Source organism: Akebia trifoliata, chromosome 13 (genome assembly GCF_017979445.1).
Source record: "Akebia trifoliata isolate Shusen 1 chromosome 13, ASM1797944v1, whole genome shotgun sequence".
In the NCBI taxonomy this organism is placed as follows: domain Eukaryota; kingdom Viridiplantae; phylum Streptophyta; class Magnoliopsida; order Ranunculales; family Lardizabalaceae; genus Akebia; species Akebia trifoliata.
In genome coordinates this window covers 5,423,180-5,442,777 of record NC_141387.1, presented here as the reverse complement: position 1 = coordinate 5,442,777, position 19,598 = coordinate 5,423,180, and the positions used below count along the sequence as shown (strand labels likewise).

The window sequence follows — 19,598 nt, the reverse complement described above, 5'->3', positions numbered from 1 at the left end:
GAAAAGAATCCGTCTTTCACTCTCGCCACGCGTACGTCTCAGATTCAGTTGTACGTCCCAGTTCTCACCTGTAAAACGTATACATCCAACTGCCCTAACACGTGGCCCAAACCCATACGGTTGTCATGAAAGCTGAACAGGTTTCGCGCGTAAAGATCGTGAGTACACATCAAACTGTACATCTAGAATTCTAGATAACCAGCCACGTGTCCACCATTCAACGATGTACCTACCTGTTGCTTGATCTCCAATCCCCACTATATGAACACTCTAAACCCACCAACTATTCTTAACGAGTTCTCTGATCCAAACCCGAAACGTTTCGGAAACTAATAACCAATAACAAGGCCGAAACGGAATGGTTTTCTTCTGTTTTCTTGTCGATCAGAAGCGAATGGTTAGGAACAGCAAACCTGCAGCAGGGATCTGTTCTCGGTGTGGAGGTGGAGCCAGCGTAGCCGATATGAAAACCGCTACGAGATTCTGTTACGTTCCTTTCTACTGGAAGTCTTGGAGAGCTATAATCTGTACTTTCTGTGGCGCTACTCTTAAATCTTACAGATAGATATACTTATAGTTTAGATTCTCTCTTTTATTTTTATATAAGTATTTAGGACTGCTTGGAGCTTCGATTTGAATTTTTTTTTTTTTTTTTTTCAAATTAATGTCCAAGTTGGATCTGTTTCTTATTTATAGATTAAGAGTTATTTAGCTATTAAATGTACGGAGATTATATTTTCAATGAAGTCTCTTATATGGCTTGAAATTACTGGAATTTTTTTTTTCCCCGAAATGTAACGGACTCGAGTTGACTCAGTTGAGTTTTATATATATCTCATAGAGTTATGATATAAATTTTGGGAAAATTCTGAGGTGACACAGCATATTTACTGCGATTCTCACAATTCTGACGTGGGATGTGCATATAACCATAGATGTGTTTCCTCGCGATACGATTAAAAATCATCTACGGTTATGTACGAACATTTTAAAACATTTTAAAAAGTCGCAATGGTAGTTGTATCGGTGGTATACCCTCATAAATGAGCGAACAACTGTTTTTTTTTTTTTCAACTGGAAGGGAGTTGCATATATTTATTGACATTTCTAATATGGAATGATGATTGGAGAAATTTTTTGTCACAAAAAAATAATAATTCGGGATTTCACAAATTTGGATTGATTAATTGTAAGACTTTCGTGTGTACTCAGAAAATTCTTAATTTATTATATATAAAAAATTTCAAATTAGAGAAGTTATCAAAATACACTATCTCCTGCAATTGATCAATCCGAGATTCTATAAAATTTTAAATTGATTAATTTTTTATTTTAAATATACAAAATCTAAGTACAACCGAGATGAAAGTTAAAGATAGATTTCATATAGATTAGTTTTGTAGGAAAACTTAGTAAAATTTCATGTCTTACTAAGAATCATTGAGTTGACCTTGTGGCATTCAAGAAATGATGGGATGCCATAAGGAAGTAGAGGACAACATTATATAAATTTCAAAAAAAAAAGTTAAAATATTATTTTGTATTGTTAAATTTTAATTTTAAATTTACGTGCTTGATGGGATGTCAATAGTAATCCATTTTCAAAACCTTAGCTCCAATCCAATAGAACTTGTCTTTTTTAATCTTTTTTTGGAACTTAATTTTTTCATGAAATCAAGAGGGTTGTGGTGTTGTATTGCCGATTTGACAATTCATTTGAGCTCGGTGGCCCTTAGTAACATGGGTGGATTTATAGTGGGGAAATCAAGAGGGTTGTGGTGTTGTATTGCCGATTTGGCAATTCATTTGAGCTCGATGGCCCCTAGTAACATGGGTGTGTTGTATTGCCGATTTGGCAATTCATTTGAACTTAATGGCCCTTAGTAACATGGGTGGATTTATAATGGGATTGTGAGGGCACTTTCCCCCAAAAGAACTTTCAAAGTCTATGAATTAGTGAGTTATTGTGATAGATTTTAGCGATGGCTAAAAATATCTATTACTATTGCTCTCACAAAAGGAAAAAAAAAAATTCACTCTTAACTACCCCACAAAAGGTTTTTTTCACTCTAGTTATCCCCACAATAAAATTTTACTCTTTGTTGCTCACACATGGGCAAAATCCTGGATCCGCCCCTACTTAGTAAGATATGAAATTTTGCAATGTTTTTTTCCTACACGTACTATTGTATTTTTAAACATCAAGAAAGGGGTGAAAAAAGCAAATTTTCATTTGTTATTATGAAGTAATTTATTATTAGCATGATTCTAAAAAGAAAAATCCTCTTATTAATGGATTATAAGGTCAAAAATTGATTATTCACATTATAATTAATTAAAAAATATTAGTAATTACAATTTTGTAATATTTTTTTAAAGGATTTTCTAATTTGGGGGATATTTACTTCTTTTAACAACTCCCGATTTATAAATAGAGATATCTAGGACTATAAAACATATGAGAAAATAATGATTGTTCTTGTTCTGTTATGTGGAAATGAATACACTATTGAATCATGTAAATTCTTTTGTGTGTTTTTTTTCTCTTTATAATTTAATTTTTTAGCAAGCTTCATGCGTATAATGGAGAGTTGGTTTCTATTGGAGCTAAGCTCTAAACAACCTTAGCTTAATTTTTTTTTTTAAAAGAGTTTTTAGTTCTAATGAGAATTTAGAAGTCGATATCTAAACAGTGGAAATTAGCTTCCAATTCTCCTTCAAAGCTGAAACTCAGTTCGATAGTATTCCAAATAGGGGGAAATTTTAGTAGAGCCGACCTATGTCGGTTTAGTTCCAATTTGAGCTCAAACCGAACCAAGTTGCACCCCGAAAGACAATTATATTGATCACTTGTCAAAGGCATGGTCAAGAGAAGGAAATGAACCCACATTTGTGCAACCATAAACTTAAATTAATACTCATTGATGGTGTTCCATTTTCATTGGTTGAAGATGTAAATAAATTTTTTGGGAAAAATTATTTAATTGATCCTATGGGAGGGTTTTTTTTTTTTTAAATTTAAATAGTGCCTGATTTTTGGGTAATATCTTAATAGTTTATTTAGTGAAATGTTTTTTGTTTTTAAATGGTCCCTCGATGTCATCTCCTCTTATAATATTTATTTGAATATTCAAACTGTGCTTTTGTCATCTTCCATGTACATGGGTTTTTCATTGAAATTGTGAATCATTCTGCCGACTTTTGGTGGGGAATAATAAAATAGAGAATGATATATTTTTAATTTTGAATATTTAGATGCATTTTTCGATCTAGTTCAATAATTTATAATAATGAAGAAGAAAAAGTGAAAAATCCAAATTATATTTGCAACGTTGAGATCAACATTTTTAGCATCGAGTTCAACATTTTTATTGTTGAGACCGGTGTTTAAATCATCGAGATACAAAATAATTAAAATTTTTAACCCTGATGATAAAATGTTGGTCTCAACAATCATGTGTGATTTTAATTTTTAATTTTTTTTCCAACCTCTACACTTGATAGATTTGTATCTTGTCTTACATGAATCCGTAGGTGAAATGTGTCGTCATCGAGTTCTTTACAATTTTTATCCTTCGTTATCAAATAATACTAAATTTTGCTATACAAATCATTTGCTTTTGCAAATATGCTTTATCAGCAAAGCTTAAGTTGAAGCTGAACTTATTACATATTCACAGTAGTCAAGAGTGTATGTGAGTGTGTGTGTGTGTGTTTTTTACTTTTGGAGTGACGTTTTGTCCAATAAGAATTCACTAGCATCTAATGCTAAAGTGAATTTTTTTAAGAGTCGTGATGAATGCACGCAGTCTTCTTATACTACTGATGTGGCAAGGGCATAAAATTATAGATCATTTTCATCGGGATACATGGGAAAAAGATGTGCGATTCTGTGCCCTTACCACATTAACTGCATACCAAGACTGTGTGCATTCGTCAACTTTTAGTTACCAATATTTTGTAGAATTTTCATGTTAAAAAGTCTAATTTTAATTTAATTTGGATGGGACCCTTGTTAGCAATCTTCTGTTTAATTTGTGAAAAAGTTGTAGAATTTTTGGATTTTTTTTTTTTCAAAGAAAATATTATTCATCTGAATTATTGAATTATTCAAACATATGTTTTAAAGAAAAAAAAGAATCTAATGTATTTTTATAAAATTCAATTGTAAAAAGCACTATTATAGCATATTATATATTGTAGAATAAAGTTGTAAGTTGTAACTAGAGTCCAACTTTGAAGTGTTCACGTTTTAAAATTTTGCACGAACCCATCTTTTTAGGTGACATGTCTCCTTTTCATCTATTAAAAAATAATGATATGTCATTTACATTTATTTGAGATACCACCTTAATTTTCTAGACCCATAGTTTATTGTTTGATTTTGATATGTATATTTTTTTAATTAATGAAAAATAATCTCAATGCCCTCATCATCACGACCATCATTATTATCATTACCTTCATCATCACCACCATATCGTCACCATCACCATTGTATAATCGAATATTTTATTTTCAAAATTTTGAATTTGAGTTTATAATACATGTATAAAACATGTGCCGCATATTTTCCGTTTATCAAATTTTTTACTGGATTTTTTCAACCCAAAATCGAATAACACTCAAATTTTTTATGGGACCGACTAGTTGCACACCACCCATTACCAATTGCATTCTATCATTTAAAAATTCCCCTTTGCACTCCATTTGAATGATTACACTCCAAAAATACTTCAAAAAAAATGTTGCACTTCGTTGTTTGTTTTTATTTATTTATTTATTTTTTTAGTTTTTTTAGTTCTTTCTCGACTATGCCCACATAAATTATTGTTGGTTTAGTAATTTTTGCAAAAAAAAATTGTCATTTCATAATAATGTTTACAAAGTTACATTCCCTTGAAATACACAAATTTGTATTAATTTTAAACAGAATTAATACTTTAATTAAGTTGAAGCCAAAGAGATCATAAGCAAAATCAATCATAAAACACAAGCAAAGTAGAGCATGAGCATACAATACAAAGTTATGAATTAAAATAAGAGAAATGCTAAATGGACGACGTTTTTTGCCAACGCCAAATGACGTGTTGGCTCATAGTCCAACAAACATTTGACATTGGGTGCAATGACATCAACAATAGAGAGAGCTTCTCTCTCTTACCCACTACTCACTTATTTATTTTTTTAGATTTCAAATCTTAAAAAAGTTCGTTGGGCTCACATTGATTATCATATTGACAATCCAACAACACAACCATTTAGATATTATGAAAATATTCATATTGAAAAAAAAAATTTAATATTATTTTTAGAACTTTATCCAAGGTGTTGAAAATGGACGGCCACCGCGAACCCAAATTTAAAAACAAAATTCTACAGTGAAAATAACTATATTTTTATTTTTTATTTTTTAAAGTTCATATAATTTTGTCCTCTACAACTCCATTGCATCGAATCATGTTTTTTAATGTCATAAGGTGATCAAATCAGAAAAACTGTTTTTTTTTCCACTATGGGTAGGAGAGAGAAAAGAGTGTCAGGGACGTTGGCCAAAAACAGCGTGCATTTAACATCACTCTTTGATCACCTTGTTTGATGCTAAATGCACCATGTTTTTGGCCAACACCCTTTTCTCTCTGCCATAGTGGAAAAGAGCAAAATTTCTGATTTGATCACCTTATGACAATCGAAAACATGATCTGATGCAATGGAGTTATAGAAGACAAAATTATTTGAACTTTAAAATTAATTTTTTTTTTAAATAGTTATTTTTCACCATTGAATTTTATTTTTAAATTTGGGTGTTTGGTGACCGTTTATTTTCAACACTTTAGATCAAACTCTAAAAACATATATATATATATATATATATATTATTTTTTTTTTTAATTATGAATATTTCATGAAATCTAAAAATGTCTTTATTGTTGGATTGTCAATATGATAATGAATGTGAACCCAACGATCCTTTTTAAGATTTGAAATCTAATAAAGTAAATATATGGGTAGCAGGCAAAAGAGAGAAGCTCTCTCTGTTACTGATGTTATTGCACCACATGTTAAACGTCTGTTAGACTATGAGCCAACACGTCATTGGATGTCAAGGGCATTGGATAAAAAATGCATCCATTTAGCATTTCTCTTAAAATAAAAGTTAAACCCTAAAAGATTAGATATTAGAATAAAAGCAATAGGTTAAAATAGAGGTTATAAAAAAAAATTAAGGATTTTTCAAGGTAAGCGTGCAACCCACAATGAGTAGTGTGCAATTAGTCGGTCCCATTATTATACGTAAGCATTCCGATTGGCTAACTAGGGATAATAGGATGCAATAAATAATTTAAAATAAATAGGGTGCAACAAGTAAATATTGGGTGCCAATAGCATCTATCTTACGCACATCACTCCGAAGTCCAAAGTCGAACCAACTCCCCAAAAGTAAATTTCATTTACTCAAAACTTTTACTTGGAGTTGAAAATTCCTGCAAAAAAATGAAGGCGGCAGTGATCACCAGCCCAGGCGGTCCAGAAGTTCTTCAGGTCCAAGAAGTCGAAAACCCTAAAATTGGAGAAGACGAAGTTCTAATAAAGATCGAGGCGACCGCACTCAACAGAGCCGATACGTTACAGAGGAAGGGATCGTATCCGCCACCACCAGGAGCGAGTCCATTTCTCGGTCTTGAATGTTCTGGAATCATCGAAGCGGTTGGAAAAAACGTTAAGCGGTGGAAAATTGGCGATCAGGTATATCAAGATTTGTTCAGAATCGTTGCTTTTCATATTGGATTCATAGAATTTGTGATTCGATACTATGTTTATTTTGGATATATATATATATATTTTTTATGTAATTTTTAAGGTTTTAATTTTTTTTTGGAATTTTAGGGTGTTTTTTAGTTAATATCAGGTGGTACCCCCATTACTGTCATTCTGATTAGTGGTTTAGATAATATGGGATTTACTGATTGTTAGTATAGTTACCAAGTTTGGAGAATTTTGTGACTATGATTGTTAGTATGCCGATCTACATGAGTAGGCCCTTGGATGGTTGGTTATCACTCTTCACCAAAACCCAGAGAGTCGGGCTAGCCTGACTAATTTAGTAAGATTTCAAATCTTATTAAAGGTCGTTGAGCTCACATTGTTGTATCCAAAAAACATAATCCGATGCCATAGGGGATGTAGCAGACAAAATTTTAACAACTTTGAACAAAACAAAACAAAAAAATCACCATTGAACTTTAAGTTTAAATTTTAGAGTTCGGTAGCCATTTTTTTTGTTTTCTTTTTTAATCTGAGTTTTCCCATGAAATCTAGAAGGTTACGGTGTTGGATTGCCAATTTGGTAATCCATGTAAACCCAACAACGCTTAGTAAGGTTAAGTTAATAAGGAAACTGTTTTTCAAACCAAAATTCCTCTTCAACTGGATGTAGTGTTTGGAACGTTCCATATTGGAAAAAAAATTGGGTCCACTCCCACACTGATTTTTTAGTGTAGTTCTCCAATGGTTGGACTAACATTCATGGGGTCAGTTGGTGAAATGTGTGTTGCATGGCACCAAACAACCGTAAGCTTTGACCATGTGTGATGTTTATATTACCCATCATGTATAACACTGATAATATTTGTATGTGGTGTGACGTTGAGTCCTTACATTTATGATTTTAATGCAATTTTGTGTTGCATGGTGATTTATAATATATATTTTTCAGGTGTGTGCGCTTCTCGCTGGAGGAGGTTATGCAGAAAAAGTAGTTGTTCCATCTGGGCAAGTTCTTCCTGTCCCACCTGGTATTTCTCTTAAAGAGGCTGCGAGCTTTCCTGAAGTGGCATGTACTGTTTGGTCAACTGTTTTTATGATGAGTCACCTATCTTCAGGAGAAACTTTCTTGGTAAATTCAGACTTTATCTCAATTTTTTTCTATAAATGCTTGTTCATACATAATTCCATCACAGATAGAAATTCCAAGTTTTCAAGCAATGTCTGCTAGCATATTTGTGAATGTAAGCACGTGTGCATGCGATTGTGTGTTTGTTTGTCTCTTTGTGTCATCGTCATCATCACAATTTGGGAACAACTTCTCAAATCGTTTCCTCGAATTGATTCCTATCAAAAGCCACGTCCTTTTTGGTCTTTGTCCAATCAATGTGTTCAAATCCGCTCTCACTATCTCAATCAACGTCACTTTTGGTCTTCGTCTTAATTTATTTTAAAATTTTAAATCCGCGCCTTCTTTCTAACTCTTGTTTGTCTTCATTGTACCTAACTAAACCATATCAATCGACTTTTCCTTAGTTTTTCACTTCTTGGGGCTGTTTTTACATTTTCATGAATTTCTCATTTCTGGTTTTATTTTTCTGTCTTTCCACTCATCTATCTTAGAGTCATCATCTGTGCTATTCTAAGAATTGTACAGTGCAAAATTGTTTGATTCGCGATGGAAGTGCTTATTCTTGGGATCTAGGGTTGAGGAGAAATCTTAATGATTGGGAAATAACATAGGCGACGACTTTTTTTGATCTCCTAAGTTCTCACCAAATTAGGGAGATGGATCAGGATAGAAAAGAATGGACCAAGAGTAAGGATAAGATATTTTCTGTTTGTTCGTTTTATAAATCGTTGCTCCCTTCTTTTGAAACACCCTTCTCAGAGTCTATTGTTTGGTCCGCCCTTGTTCAGTCCAAGGTTTCTTAACCTTAGACAATTTGATTTTATGATGGTGGATTTATCCCAACTTTTGCTCTCTTTGTAAAAGAGATGGGGAATCTGTTAACCAAATTTTAAGTCATTGTCCCTTCTCGAGGGATATTTGGAAGTGTTTTATTTTACTTTTCCAAGCGGGTTGAGTTTTTCCTTGAGGTTTCTTTTCTCTTTTAGAATGGTGGACATATAATGTGTTTTCTTGTAGAAAAAGACGTCCCTTAGCTATTCTTCCCTTGGCCATTGGTTGGGGTCTTTAGAAAGAGAGAAATAAAAGGGTGTTCTGGGGTAAGGAAAGTACCACTTGAAGTAGAGGGTTTTCTCTATTTTTTTTTTTTCTGTTTTTGTTTGTTTGGTTTTTCTTTTTTTAAGGGGCTATCTCAGCTTCTTTCTTTTGCTCATTTCTAATAAATTTACGCTTATCAAAAAAAAAAAAAACCTTTTAGCTACATAAAGCCTTAGCTGGTCTTATTGTTGTCTTTTAATATTTGATTGGAATACTTCAGTCATGTAACACCCCAGAAAAGAACCCCCACTTTAAACTTTCAGTTTTAATTTTATGAACAACAACATCCTCAGACCTACACGAGGGCTTTGGATACTTTTCGACCATCGATTTTTACTATCGTTTCCTCTTTTTATGTGTCATTGTTAAATTTCCATTCCACATGCTTTGTGATTGTCCTTATTTTAAAGTCCTTAGACACCAACGCAAACTCTTGAGAGTTCCAATTTTGCATTGACTCCTCTAGTCTCATCAGGACTCTGCATCATATGCAGACAGCACACGCCAAGTGTATAAGCTTATTTATTCCTTGAAAAAATAGTGTGGTGTGTTGTTAATATATCCTGAACACTAATTAAATCACAGATTCATGGTGGATCTAGTGGAATCGGCACATTTGCAATTCAGCTAGCTAAACATCGAGGAGTGAGAGTATTTGTCACAGCAGGTCTGTCAGCACTATCGTCACATATATTCATTATCTATCTGATACATGCTTCTCATATTGCTAAAATTCATCCATATAGGAAGTCAGGAGAAATTAGCTTTTTGCAAGGATCTTGGGGCCGACATCTGCATTAATTATAAGACAGAAGATTTTGTTGCACGGGTAAAGGAAGAAACAGGAGGCAAAGGTCTGTTCTATTTTCTCATAATCTTGTCAGTTCAATTTTAAACCAGTGGTTGTGAAAATTCCTTATTGAAATGCATGCTTTTGTTTACGTGATTCCAACACGTCAAAGTTCTACGATAGTGTTTCTTCTCACTTTGTCATACCTCAAAAATGTTCAATGATAGGTGTTGATGTTATACTGGACAATATCGGTGCGTCCTACTTCCAGCGAAACCTTAACAGCTTAAACATCGATGGCCGGCTTTTCCTTCTTGGCTTCCAGGGCGGCACCATCACAGAAGTGAATCTTAGCAGTATCTTTGCAAGGCGACTTACAGTGCAAGGTATTATTATTACTTTATTTTTTTGGTGGGCATGCTGGATAACACCAGAGGAATGAAAATCCTCTGGTCTAGTGCAGGTGTGAATGCGTGTATTTGTCGCAATAGGTGCAGTTAACAGTACATGGGTTTGCATGTTGGTGCATACATTGGATTTATTGATTCACACCCTTATTTTGAGTTCCATCGAATACAATTTCTAATCTACACTGCGATTTTGAATTCATCGAAACTGCCTTCATATCATATATTGTAGAGGTTCCGTTCTAATGGAAGTGCATATTACAGGAGCGGGTTTGCGGAGCAGAAGTATTGAGAACAAAGCAATAATTGTGAGCGAGGTAGAGAAGAATGTTTGGCCCGCAATCGCTGGAGGTAAGGTGAAGCCTGTGGTTTACAAGTCCTTCCCCTTGTCTGAAGCAGCAGAGGCTCACCAATTAATGGAAAGCAGCAAACATATTGGAAAGATACTTCTCATTCCATGAATTTAAGATTCTTGTTTTTAAACCTTCTTATGAGCATCTATGTAGCTAAACGTCCGAGATCTTGTATGCAAGTAAAGGTGGACTTAATATGTGGAATTTTATCGACAAGTTTCATATTTTTGGTGATAAAAGCAGTCATGATTATCAGACCAGTGTATATATATTCAGGCTGTTTCTTATAGGCCAATTTTAGTCATTCTCTTGCACTTGAAACGTTGTTAGGTTGGTTTATGGCTTCAGAAATGAATGTTTTGTACTCTAAGAAAATGCCGAGTTGGTTCATGTCTAAATTAAACGATGGTCTCAATATTTATTTTTCTACTCGTATTATTATATGGATCAAGAGTAAAGATAAGAGATGAGATCAACTAGTTGCACACCACACATTACCAATTGCAGTCCATCATTTAAAAATCCCCTTTGCACTCCATTTGAATGATTACACTCCAAAAATACTTTAAAAAAACATCGCACTATGTTGTTGTTATTTTTTTTTTAAATAGATTTTTTAGTTCTTCCTTGACTATGCCCATATAAATTATTGTTGGTTTAATAATTTTTGCAGAAAAAATTTGTCATTTCATAATAATGTTTACAAAGTTACATTCTCTTGAAATACACAAATTCATATTAATTTTAAACAGAATTAATACTTTAATTAAGTTGAAGCCAAAGAAATCATGAGCAAAGTAAAGCATGAGCATGAGCATACAATACAAAGCTAGGAGTTAAAATAAGAGAATTGTTAAATGGACGACGTTTTTTGCCAATGCCAAATGACGTGTTGGCTCATAGTCCAACAAACATTTGACATTTGGTGCAATGACATCAATAATAGAGAGAGCTTCTCTCTCTTACCCATTGCCCATACATTTATTTTTTTAGATTTCAAATCTTAAAAAAGGTCATTGGGCTCACATTGATTATCATATTGACAACAATATAACCATTTAGATTTCACGAAAATATTCATATTGAAAAAAAATTAAAAAATTAAAAAATATTATTTTTAGAGTTTGATCCAAGGTGTTGAAAATGGACAGCCACCGAGAACCCAAATTTAAAAACAAAATTCAATGATGAAAGTAACTATTTTTAAAATTTTTATTTTTTAAAGTTCATCTAATTTTGTCCTGTACAACTCCATTGCATTGGATCATGTTTTTGAATGTCACAAGGTGATCAAATCAGAAAAACTGTTTTTTTCCATTATGGGTACGAGAGAGAAAAGAGCGTCAGGGACGTTAGCTAAAAACAACGTGCATTTAACATCAATATTTGATCACCTTGTTTGATGCTAAATGCATCATGTTTTTGACCAACGCCCCTAACACCTTTTTCTCTCTTCCATAGTGGAAAAGAGCAAATTTTCTGATTTGATCACCTTGTGACAATCGAAAACATGATATGATGCAATGGAGTTGTAGAGGACAAAATTATTTGAACTTTAAAATTAATTTTTTTTTTAAAATACTTATTTTCACCATTGAATTTTATTTTTAAATTTGAGTGTTCGATGACTATCCATTTTCAACACCTTGGATCAAGCTCTAAAATCATTTTTTTTTAATTTCTTTTTCAATATAAATATTTTCATGAAATCTAAAATTGTCTGTGTTGTGTGATTGTCAATATGGTAATCAATGTGAGTCCAACGACCCTTTTTAAGATTTGAAATCTAAAAAAGTAAATATGTGGGTAGCGAGCAAAAGAGAGAAGCTCTTTCTATTGTTGATGTTATTGCACCACATGTCAAACGTTTGTTAGACTATGAGCCAACACTTCATTGGATGTTAAGGGCGTTGGCCAAAAATTGTGTCCAGTTAGCATTTCTCTTAAAATAAAGGTTAAACCCTAAAAAATTAGATAGTGGAATAAAAGCAATAGGTTAAAAGAGAGGTTATAAATAAAAAAAAAATCAAGGATTTTTTAAGATGAGTGTGCAACCAACAATTAGTAGTGTGCAATTAGTCGGTTCCATTTTTATACGTAAGTGTTCCGATTGGCTAACTTGGGATAATGGGATGGGATAAATAATTTGACATAAATAGGGTGCAACAAGTAAATATTGGGTGCCAATAGAATCTATATAACGCACATCACTCCGAAGTCCAAAGTCGAACCAACTCCGCAAAAGTTCATTTCGTTTACTCCAAACTTTTACTTGGAGTTCAAAATTCCTGCAAAAAAATGAAGGCGGCAGTGATCACCAGCCCAGGCGGTCCAGAAGTTCTTCAGGTCCAAGAAGTCGAAAACCCTAAAATTGGAGAAGACGAAGTTCTAATAAAGATCGAGGCGACAGCACTCAACGGAGCCGATACGATACAGAGGAAGGGATCGTATCAGCCACCACCAGGAGCGAGTCCATATCTCGGTCTTGAATGTTCTGGAATCATCGAAGCGGTTGGAAAAAACGTTAAGCGGTGGAAAATTGGCGATCAGGTATATCAAGATTTGTTCAGAATCGTTGTTTTTCATATTGGATTCATAGAATTTGTGATTCGATACTATGTTAATTTTGGATTTTTTTTTTATATGTAATTTTTTGGGTTTTTTTTTTTTTGGGAATTTAGGGTGTTTTGTAGTTAATATCAGATGGTACCCCCATTACTGGCATTCTGATTAGTGGTTTAGATAATATGGGATTTACTGATTGTTAGCATAGTAACCAAGTTTGGATTCGGTAATTACTAAGCGGGTTCAACTCTGATATTTTCGGGAAAGTTACGTAGAAAATGGGGGGAAATTTTGGAGAATATGTTAATGATGATTTTGAGATTTGAATGTTGAAGAAAATAAAATTGAGGGTTAATGTTATATGCCTAATAGGAATGGGAGTAGAGTAGTTTCGAGTACGTATGATGTATAGAATATATTCCTGATAAGTGGTAGAATAGTTAAAATTAGTTGGGTGCATGGGATCATAATCTGTATGGTGGGAGAAGTTGAGCTGTGGGTTATGGGATAGTTCTTTGAATGAATAGGATTATGGGTAGTTTGGAGAAGTGGGTAGTTAGGGTAGTGTTTCTCTTGTATTTAAATTCATTGTGTGATGAATGAAAATATACAGAGAATTATTATTATTAAAAGTCTTTTGGGATTTGGAGACTAACCATCTCGAATCAGTTAACTTGGAGGTCTGATCTCCCTCGAATGAGATCAATCTCAATCTTTTTCTTCATCTTTTATTATTTTTGTCATCCAATCTAAGTAGGTACGTAATAGTTAAGGATAAAAATGTTACCATTTAGGACTATTAAATGGTAAATCATAGATTATCCGATTTAATTGAGTAGTCTCTTATTTGGAGAATTTTATGAATTTTTTAGAAAATTCTGAGAATTTTACAAGTTTTTGCAAAAATCCGGAGAATTTTGTGAGTATGATTGTTAGTATGCCAATCTAATGAGTAGGCCCTTGGATGGTTCGTTATCACTCTTCACCAAAACTCAAAGAGTTGGGCTAGCCTGACTAATTTAGTAAGATTTCAAATATTATTAAAGGTCGTTGAGCTCACATTGTTGTATCCAAAAAACATAATCTGGTGCCATAAGGGGATGTAGCGGACAAAATTTTAAGAACTTTGAATGAAACAAAACAGAAAAATCACCATTGAACTTTAATTTTAAATTTTAGAGTTCGGTAGCCATTTTTTTGTTTTCTTTTTTAATCTGAGCTTTCCCATGAAATCTAGAAGGTTGTGGTGTTGGATTGCCAATGTGGTAATCCATGTAAGCCCAACAACGATTAGTAACATTAAGTTAGTAAAGAAATTGTTTTTCAAACCGAAATTCCTCTTCAAGTGGACGTAGTGTTTGGAACGTTCCATATTGGAAAAAAGATTGGATCCACTCCCACACTGATTTTTTAGTGTAGTTCTCCAATGGTTGGACTAACGTTCATGGGGTCGGTTGGTGAAATGTGTGTTGCATGGCATCAAACAACCGTAAGCTTTGACCATGTGTGATGCTTATATTACCTGTCCTGTATAACACTAATAATATTCGTAGGTGGTGTGACGTTAAGTCCTTACATTTAAGACTTTGATGCAATTTTGTGTTGCACAGTGATTTATAATTTATATTTTACAGGTGTGTGCACTTCTCACTGGAGGAGGTTACGCAGAAAAAGTAGCTGTTCCATCTGGGCAAGTTCTTCCTGTCCCACCTGGTATTTCTCTTAAAGAGGCTGCGAGCTTTCCTGAAGTGGCATGTACTGTTTGGTCAACTGTTTTTATGATGAGTCACCTATCTTCAGGGGAAACTTTCTTGGTAAATTCAGACTTTATCACAATTTTTTTTTCTATAAATCCTTGATCATGCATAATTCCATCACAAATAGAAATTCAAAGTTTTTATAGCAATGTCTGCTAGCATATTTGTGAATGTAAGCACGTGTGCATGCAATTGTGTGTTCATTTGTCTGTTTGTGTCATCATCATCATCATCATCATCACCATTACCATTTGGGAACAACTTCTCAAATCTTTTCCTCAAATTGATTTCTATTGAAAGCCATGTCTTTTTGGTCTTTGTCTAATCAATTTGTTCAAATCCGCTCTCACTGTCTCAATCAATGTCACTTTTGGTCTTTGTCTTAATTTATTTTAAAATTTTAAATCCGCGCCTTCTTTCTAATTACAACTCTTATTTGTCTTCATTATGCCTAACTAAACCATATCAATCGACTTTTCCTTAGTTTTTCACTTATTGGGGCTGTTTCTACATTTTCATGAATTTCTCATTTCTGATTTTATTTTTCTGTCTTTCCACTCATCTATCTCAGAGTCCTCATCTCTGCTATTCTAAGAATTGTACATTGCAAAATTGTTTGATTCACAATGGAAGTGCTTACTCTTGAGATCTAGGGTTGAGGAGAAATCTCAATGATTGGGAAATAATAGAGGCGACAACTTTTTTGATCTCCTAAGTTCTCACCAAATTAGGGAGATGGATCAGGATAGAAAAGAATGGACCAAGAGTAAGGACAAGAGATTTTCTGTTTGTTCGTTTTATAAATCGTTGCTCCCTTCTTTTGAAACGTCCTTCTCAGAGTCTATTGTTTGGTCCACCCTTGTTACGTCCGAGTTTTCTCTTTTTATTTAGCTAGCCTCCCTCAGGAGGATCTTAACCTTAGATAAATTTGATTTTACGAGGGCGGATTTATCCCAACTTTTACTCTCTTTGTGTAAGAGATGGGGAATCTGTTAACCACATTTTAAGTCACTGTCCCTTCTCGAGGGATATTTGGAAGCATTTTATTTTACTTTTCCAAGTGGGTTGAGTTTGTCCTAGATGTTTCTTTTCTCTTTTAGAATGGTGGATGTATAATGTGTTTTCTTGTAGAAAAAGGCATCCCTAGGCTATTCTTCCCTTGGCCATTGGTTGGGGTCTTTAGAAAGAGAGAAATAAAAGGGTGTTCCAAGGTGAGGAAGTACCCCTTAAGTAGTGTTTCTTGAAATATTGGATTTTCTCTAATTTTGGTTCAAGCTGAGTAGAGAGTTTGTTGGTGTCTCGTTTGAAGTTTTTGTTTTCAGATGAGATGCGCTCTACAAACCGTAGTTCTCGGGGCCAGGGCCTTTATTTATTTTGGAGTATTTCCATTTTTTTCTTTTTTGTTTGTTTGGTTTTTCTTTGTTTAAGGGGCTTTCTCAGCTTCTTTCTTTTGCTCATTTCTAATAAATTTACGCTTATCAAAAAAAAAAAAAAATTAGCCACATAAAGCCTTAGATGGTCTTATTGCTGTCTTTTAATATTTGATTGGAATACTTCAGTCATGTAACACTCCAGGAAAGAACCCCCACTTTAAACTTTCAGTTTTAATTTTATGAACAACAACGTCCTCAGACCTACACGATGGCTTCGGGATACTTTTCGACCGTCAATTTTTACTATTGTTTCCTCTTTAATGTGTCATTGTTAAAGTTCCATTCCACATGCTTTGTGATTGTCTTTCTTATTTTAAAGTCCTTAGACTACAAAGCAAACTCTCGAGAGTTCCAATTTTGCATTGACTCCCCCTCTAGTCTCATCAGGAATCTGCCTTATATCTGACAGCACACACCGAGTATAATATTTACTTCAACTTGGGTAGCTTTTTGTATCACAAGATTGTGGCCTTAATTGTATTCTACTTATGTAACAAAAATATCTATAAATGGAGAGTGAAGAAAAAGGTAATAAACTATGGGTCAAAAGGATAAGACAATTAAATTGATGCTTGATCTGAGTTGTTAACTGCGAACAAGCAGATATGATAATTCCGTAATAAAATGGGTGTTCCCATTGAGAATAAACATATCAAATAACCAAAACATTCATTTTGATTTTTGATTTGTCTCCTTGTTTCTCTTCAGCATTGGCGGCCGATCTGACTGGATTCTGTATTAAGCATATTTACTCCTTGAAAAAATAGTGTGGTGTGTTGTTAATATGTCCTGAACACTAATTAAATCACAGATTCATGGTGGATCCAGTGGAATCGGCACATTTGCAATTCAGATAGCTAAACATCGAGGAGTGAGAGTATTTGTCACAGCAGGTCTGTGAGCACTATCATCACATATATTCATTATCTATCTGATACATGCTTCTCATATTACTAAAATTTATCCATATAGGAAGTGAGGATAAATTAGCTTTTTGCAAGGAACTTGGAGCCGACGTCTGCATTAATTATAAGACAGAAGATTTTGTTGCACGGGTAAAGGAAGAAACAGGAGGCAAAGGTCTGTTCTATTGTCTCATAATCTTGTCGGTTCAATTTTAAACCAGTGGTTGTGAAAATTCTTTATTGAAATGCATGCTTTTGTTTACGTGATTCCAACACGTCGAAGTTCTACAATAGTGTTTCTTCTCACTTTGTCAAACCTCAAAAATGTTCAATGATAGGTGTTGATGTTATACTGGACAGTATCGGTGCATCCTACTTCCAGCGAAACCTTAACAGCTTAAACATCGATGGCCGGCTTTTCCTTCTTGGCTTCCAGGGCGGCACCAACACAGAAGTGAATCTTACCAGTATCTTTGCAAGGCGACTTACAGTGCAAGGTATTATTATTACTTTATTTTTTTGGTGGGCGTGCTGGATAACACCACAGAGGAATGAAATCCTCTGGTCACCGTGTGATTGAGTATGCTAGTGCGGGTGTGAATGCGTGTATTTGTCACAATAGTGCTGTTAACAGTACATGGGTTTGCATGTTGGTGCATACATTGGATTTATTGATTCACACTCTTATTTTGAGTTCCATCGAATACAATTTCTAATCTACACTGTGATTTTGAATTCATCGAAACTGCCTTCATATCATATATTGTAGAGGTTCCGTTCTAATGGAAGTGCATATTACAGGAGCGGGCTTGCGGAGCAGAAGTATTGAGAACAAAGCAATAATTGTGAGCGAGGTAGAGAAGAATGTTTGGCCCGCAATCGCTGAAGGTAAGGTGAAGCCTGTGGTTTACAAGTCCTTCCCCTTGTCTGAAGCAGCAGAGGCTCACCAATTAATGGAAAGCAGCAAACATATTGGAAAGATACTTCTCATTCCATGAATTTAAGATTCTTGTTTTTCAACCTTCTTATGAGCATCTATGTAGCTAAACGTCCGAGATCTTGTATGCAAGTAAAGGTGGATTTAATATGTGGAATTTTATCGACAAGTTTCATATTTTTGGTAATAAAAGCAGTCATGATTATTAGACCAGTGTATATATATTCAGGCTGTTTCTTATAGGTCAATTTTAGTCATTCTCTTACACTTGAAACGTTGTTTGGTTGGTTTTTGGCTCCAGAAATGAATGTTTTGTACTCTGAGAGAATGCGTCTCAATATTTATTTTTCTACTCGTGTTATTATATATTTCATTTCTGCAAATTAAAAATATAAAAATAAAGAATTACGATGTTTCCTCTTATCCCTGGTTCGGAAGAGAATATGAACCAAAGAGGAGAGCCTTGAGAGTGTGCCGGTAAGGCTTCCTCTTATGACTTGAATGTGCTCAACCGTACGGCCAAACCATTTGAGTGCAAGGAAGGGGTCGAGGTATTGATGCTGAAAGTCTATCTTGCGTGGTGTGTAGGTATGGGTGGCAATGGGTTGGGTTGGGTTGGGTTGAGGTAAGGGTATTATGAATTATCAAACATCAACCTATCTCATTTAATAAATGTGACAAAAACTTAAATCCAAACCCAATTCATTTATAAATAGGTGTACCCAACCGAACTCATATATAATCTCTTTAATAAAATTTTAATCTTTATTGGAAAAAATAAATTCCATTTCTATTGTAAAAAATAAAATATACACAATGGTAAACTTAATTCAATGGTGAAAAATAATTTTCTTTCAAAAAAAAAAAAAAAAAAAATCAAAGTTCGTAAAATTTTGCCCTCTACAACCATATGACATCAGATCATGTTTTTTTGATGCCATAAGGTGATGTGGTCAAAAACCTTTCCTTAGTAAAGAAAGTTTTTTCGATATTAATATTGATTAAGCAAAGTGTATTTCATCATCACATGAGACATAATAGGTGTACTTGGTAAGATCTTAAATCTTGTTGAAGGTCATTTTATTAATATTAGGAATCAAACACTACATATCACTATATTTTAATGAAAAAAATGGAGTAAAATTATAAATATAAATAAATAACTCATTAAGAAAAGTGTTTTTTCTTTCCCAAACTAAAGTTTAACTATTTATTAATTTAAAAATATTTTAAAACACTCTTTATATTTTATAAAATTTGATAAATAAATAAAATGTATTAGGAAAAAGTTCGAGAAGATTCTAGAAAAAAATGAGTAATTTAAAAAATTCTTAAATAATTATTGATATATTTAAAATTACACGTTAAGTACAAAATAACTAAACATGTCTAAACGGGTTAACACTATTATGACTCAAACCCACTAACTTCATGTCATTTTCGAGTCGTGTTCGCGGGA

General features: G+C 33.6%; 3 protein-coding genes across 3 annotated transcripts; all 3 read left to right on the top strand.

Moving 5' to 3' along the window:
- Window positions 1-269: 269 nt before the first annotated feature.
- LOC147387508 (uncharacterized) lies at window positions 270-766 on the top strand. Its single transcript, XM_086421176.1, has one exon. The coding sequence runs from the start codon at window positions 359-361 to the stop codon at window positions 563-565; it is 207 nt and encodes a 68-aa protein (XP_086277302.1). The 5' UTR covers window positions 270-358; the 3' UTR covers window positions 566-766.
- A 5,659-nt stretch (window positions 767-6,425) lies between these two features.
- Window positions 6,426-10,917, top strand: LOC147387507 (uncharacterized). Its single transcript, XM_086420039.1, has 6 exons — window positions 6,426-6,747; window positions 7,718-7,897; window positions 9,578-9,659; window positions 9,739-9,846; window positions 10,010-10,168; window positions 10,454-10,917. The coding sequence occupies exons 1-6, from the start codon at window positions 6,496-6,498 to the stop codon at window positions 10,648-10,650; spliced, it is 978 nt and encodes a 325-aa protein (XP_086276165.1). The 5' UTR covers window positions 6,426-6,495; the 3' UTR covers window positions 10,651-10,917.
- A 1,846-nt stretch (window positions 10,918-12,763) lies between these two features.
- LOC147387506 (uncharacterized) lies at window positions 12,764-18,467 on the top strand. Its single transcript, XM_086420038.1, has 6 exons — window positions 12,764-13,092; window positions 14,742-14,921; window positions 17,109-17,190; window positions 17,270-17,377; window positions 17,541-17,699; window positions 18,004-18,467. Exons 1-6 carry the CDS (start codon window positions 12,841-12,843, stop codon window positions 18,198-18,200), a joined length of 978 nt encoding a protein of 325 aa, XP_086276164.1. The 5' UTR covers window positions 12,764-12,840; the 3' UTR covers window positions 18,201-18,467.
- Window positions 18,468-19,598: the final 1,131 nt, after the last annotated feature.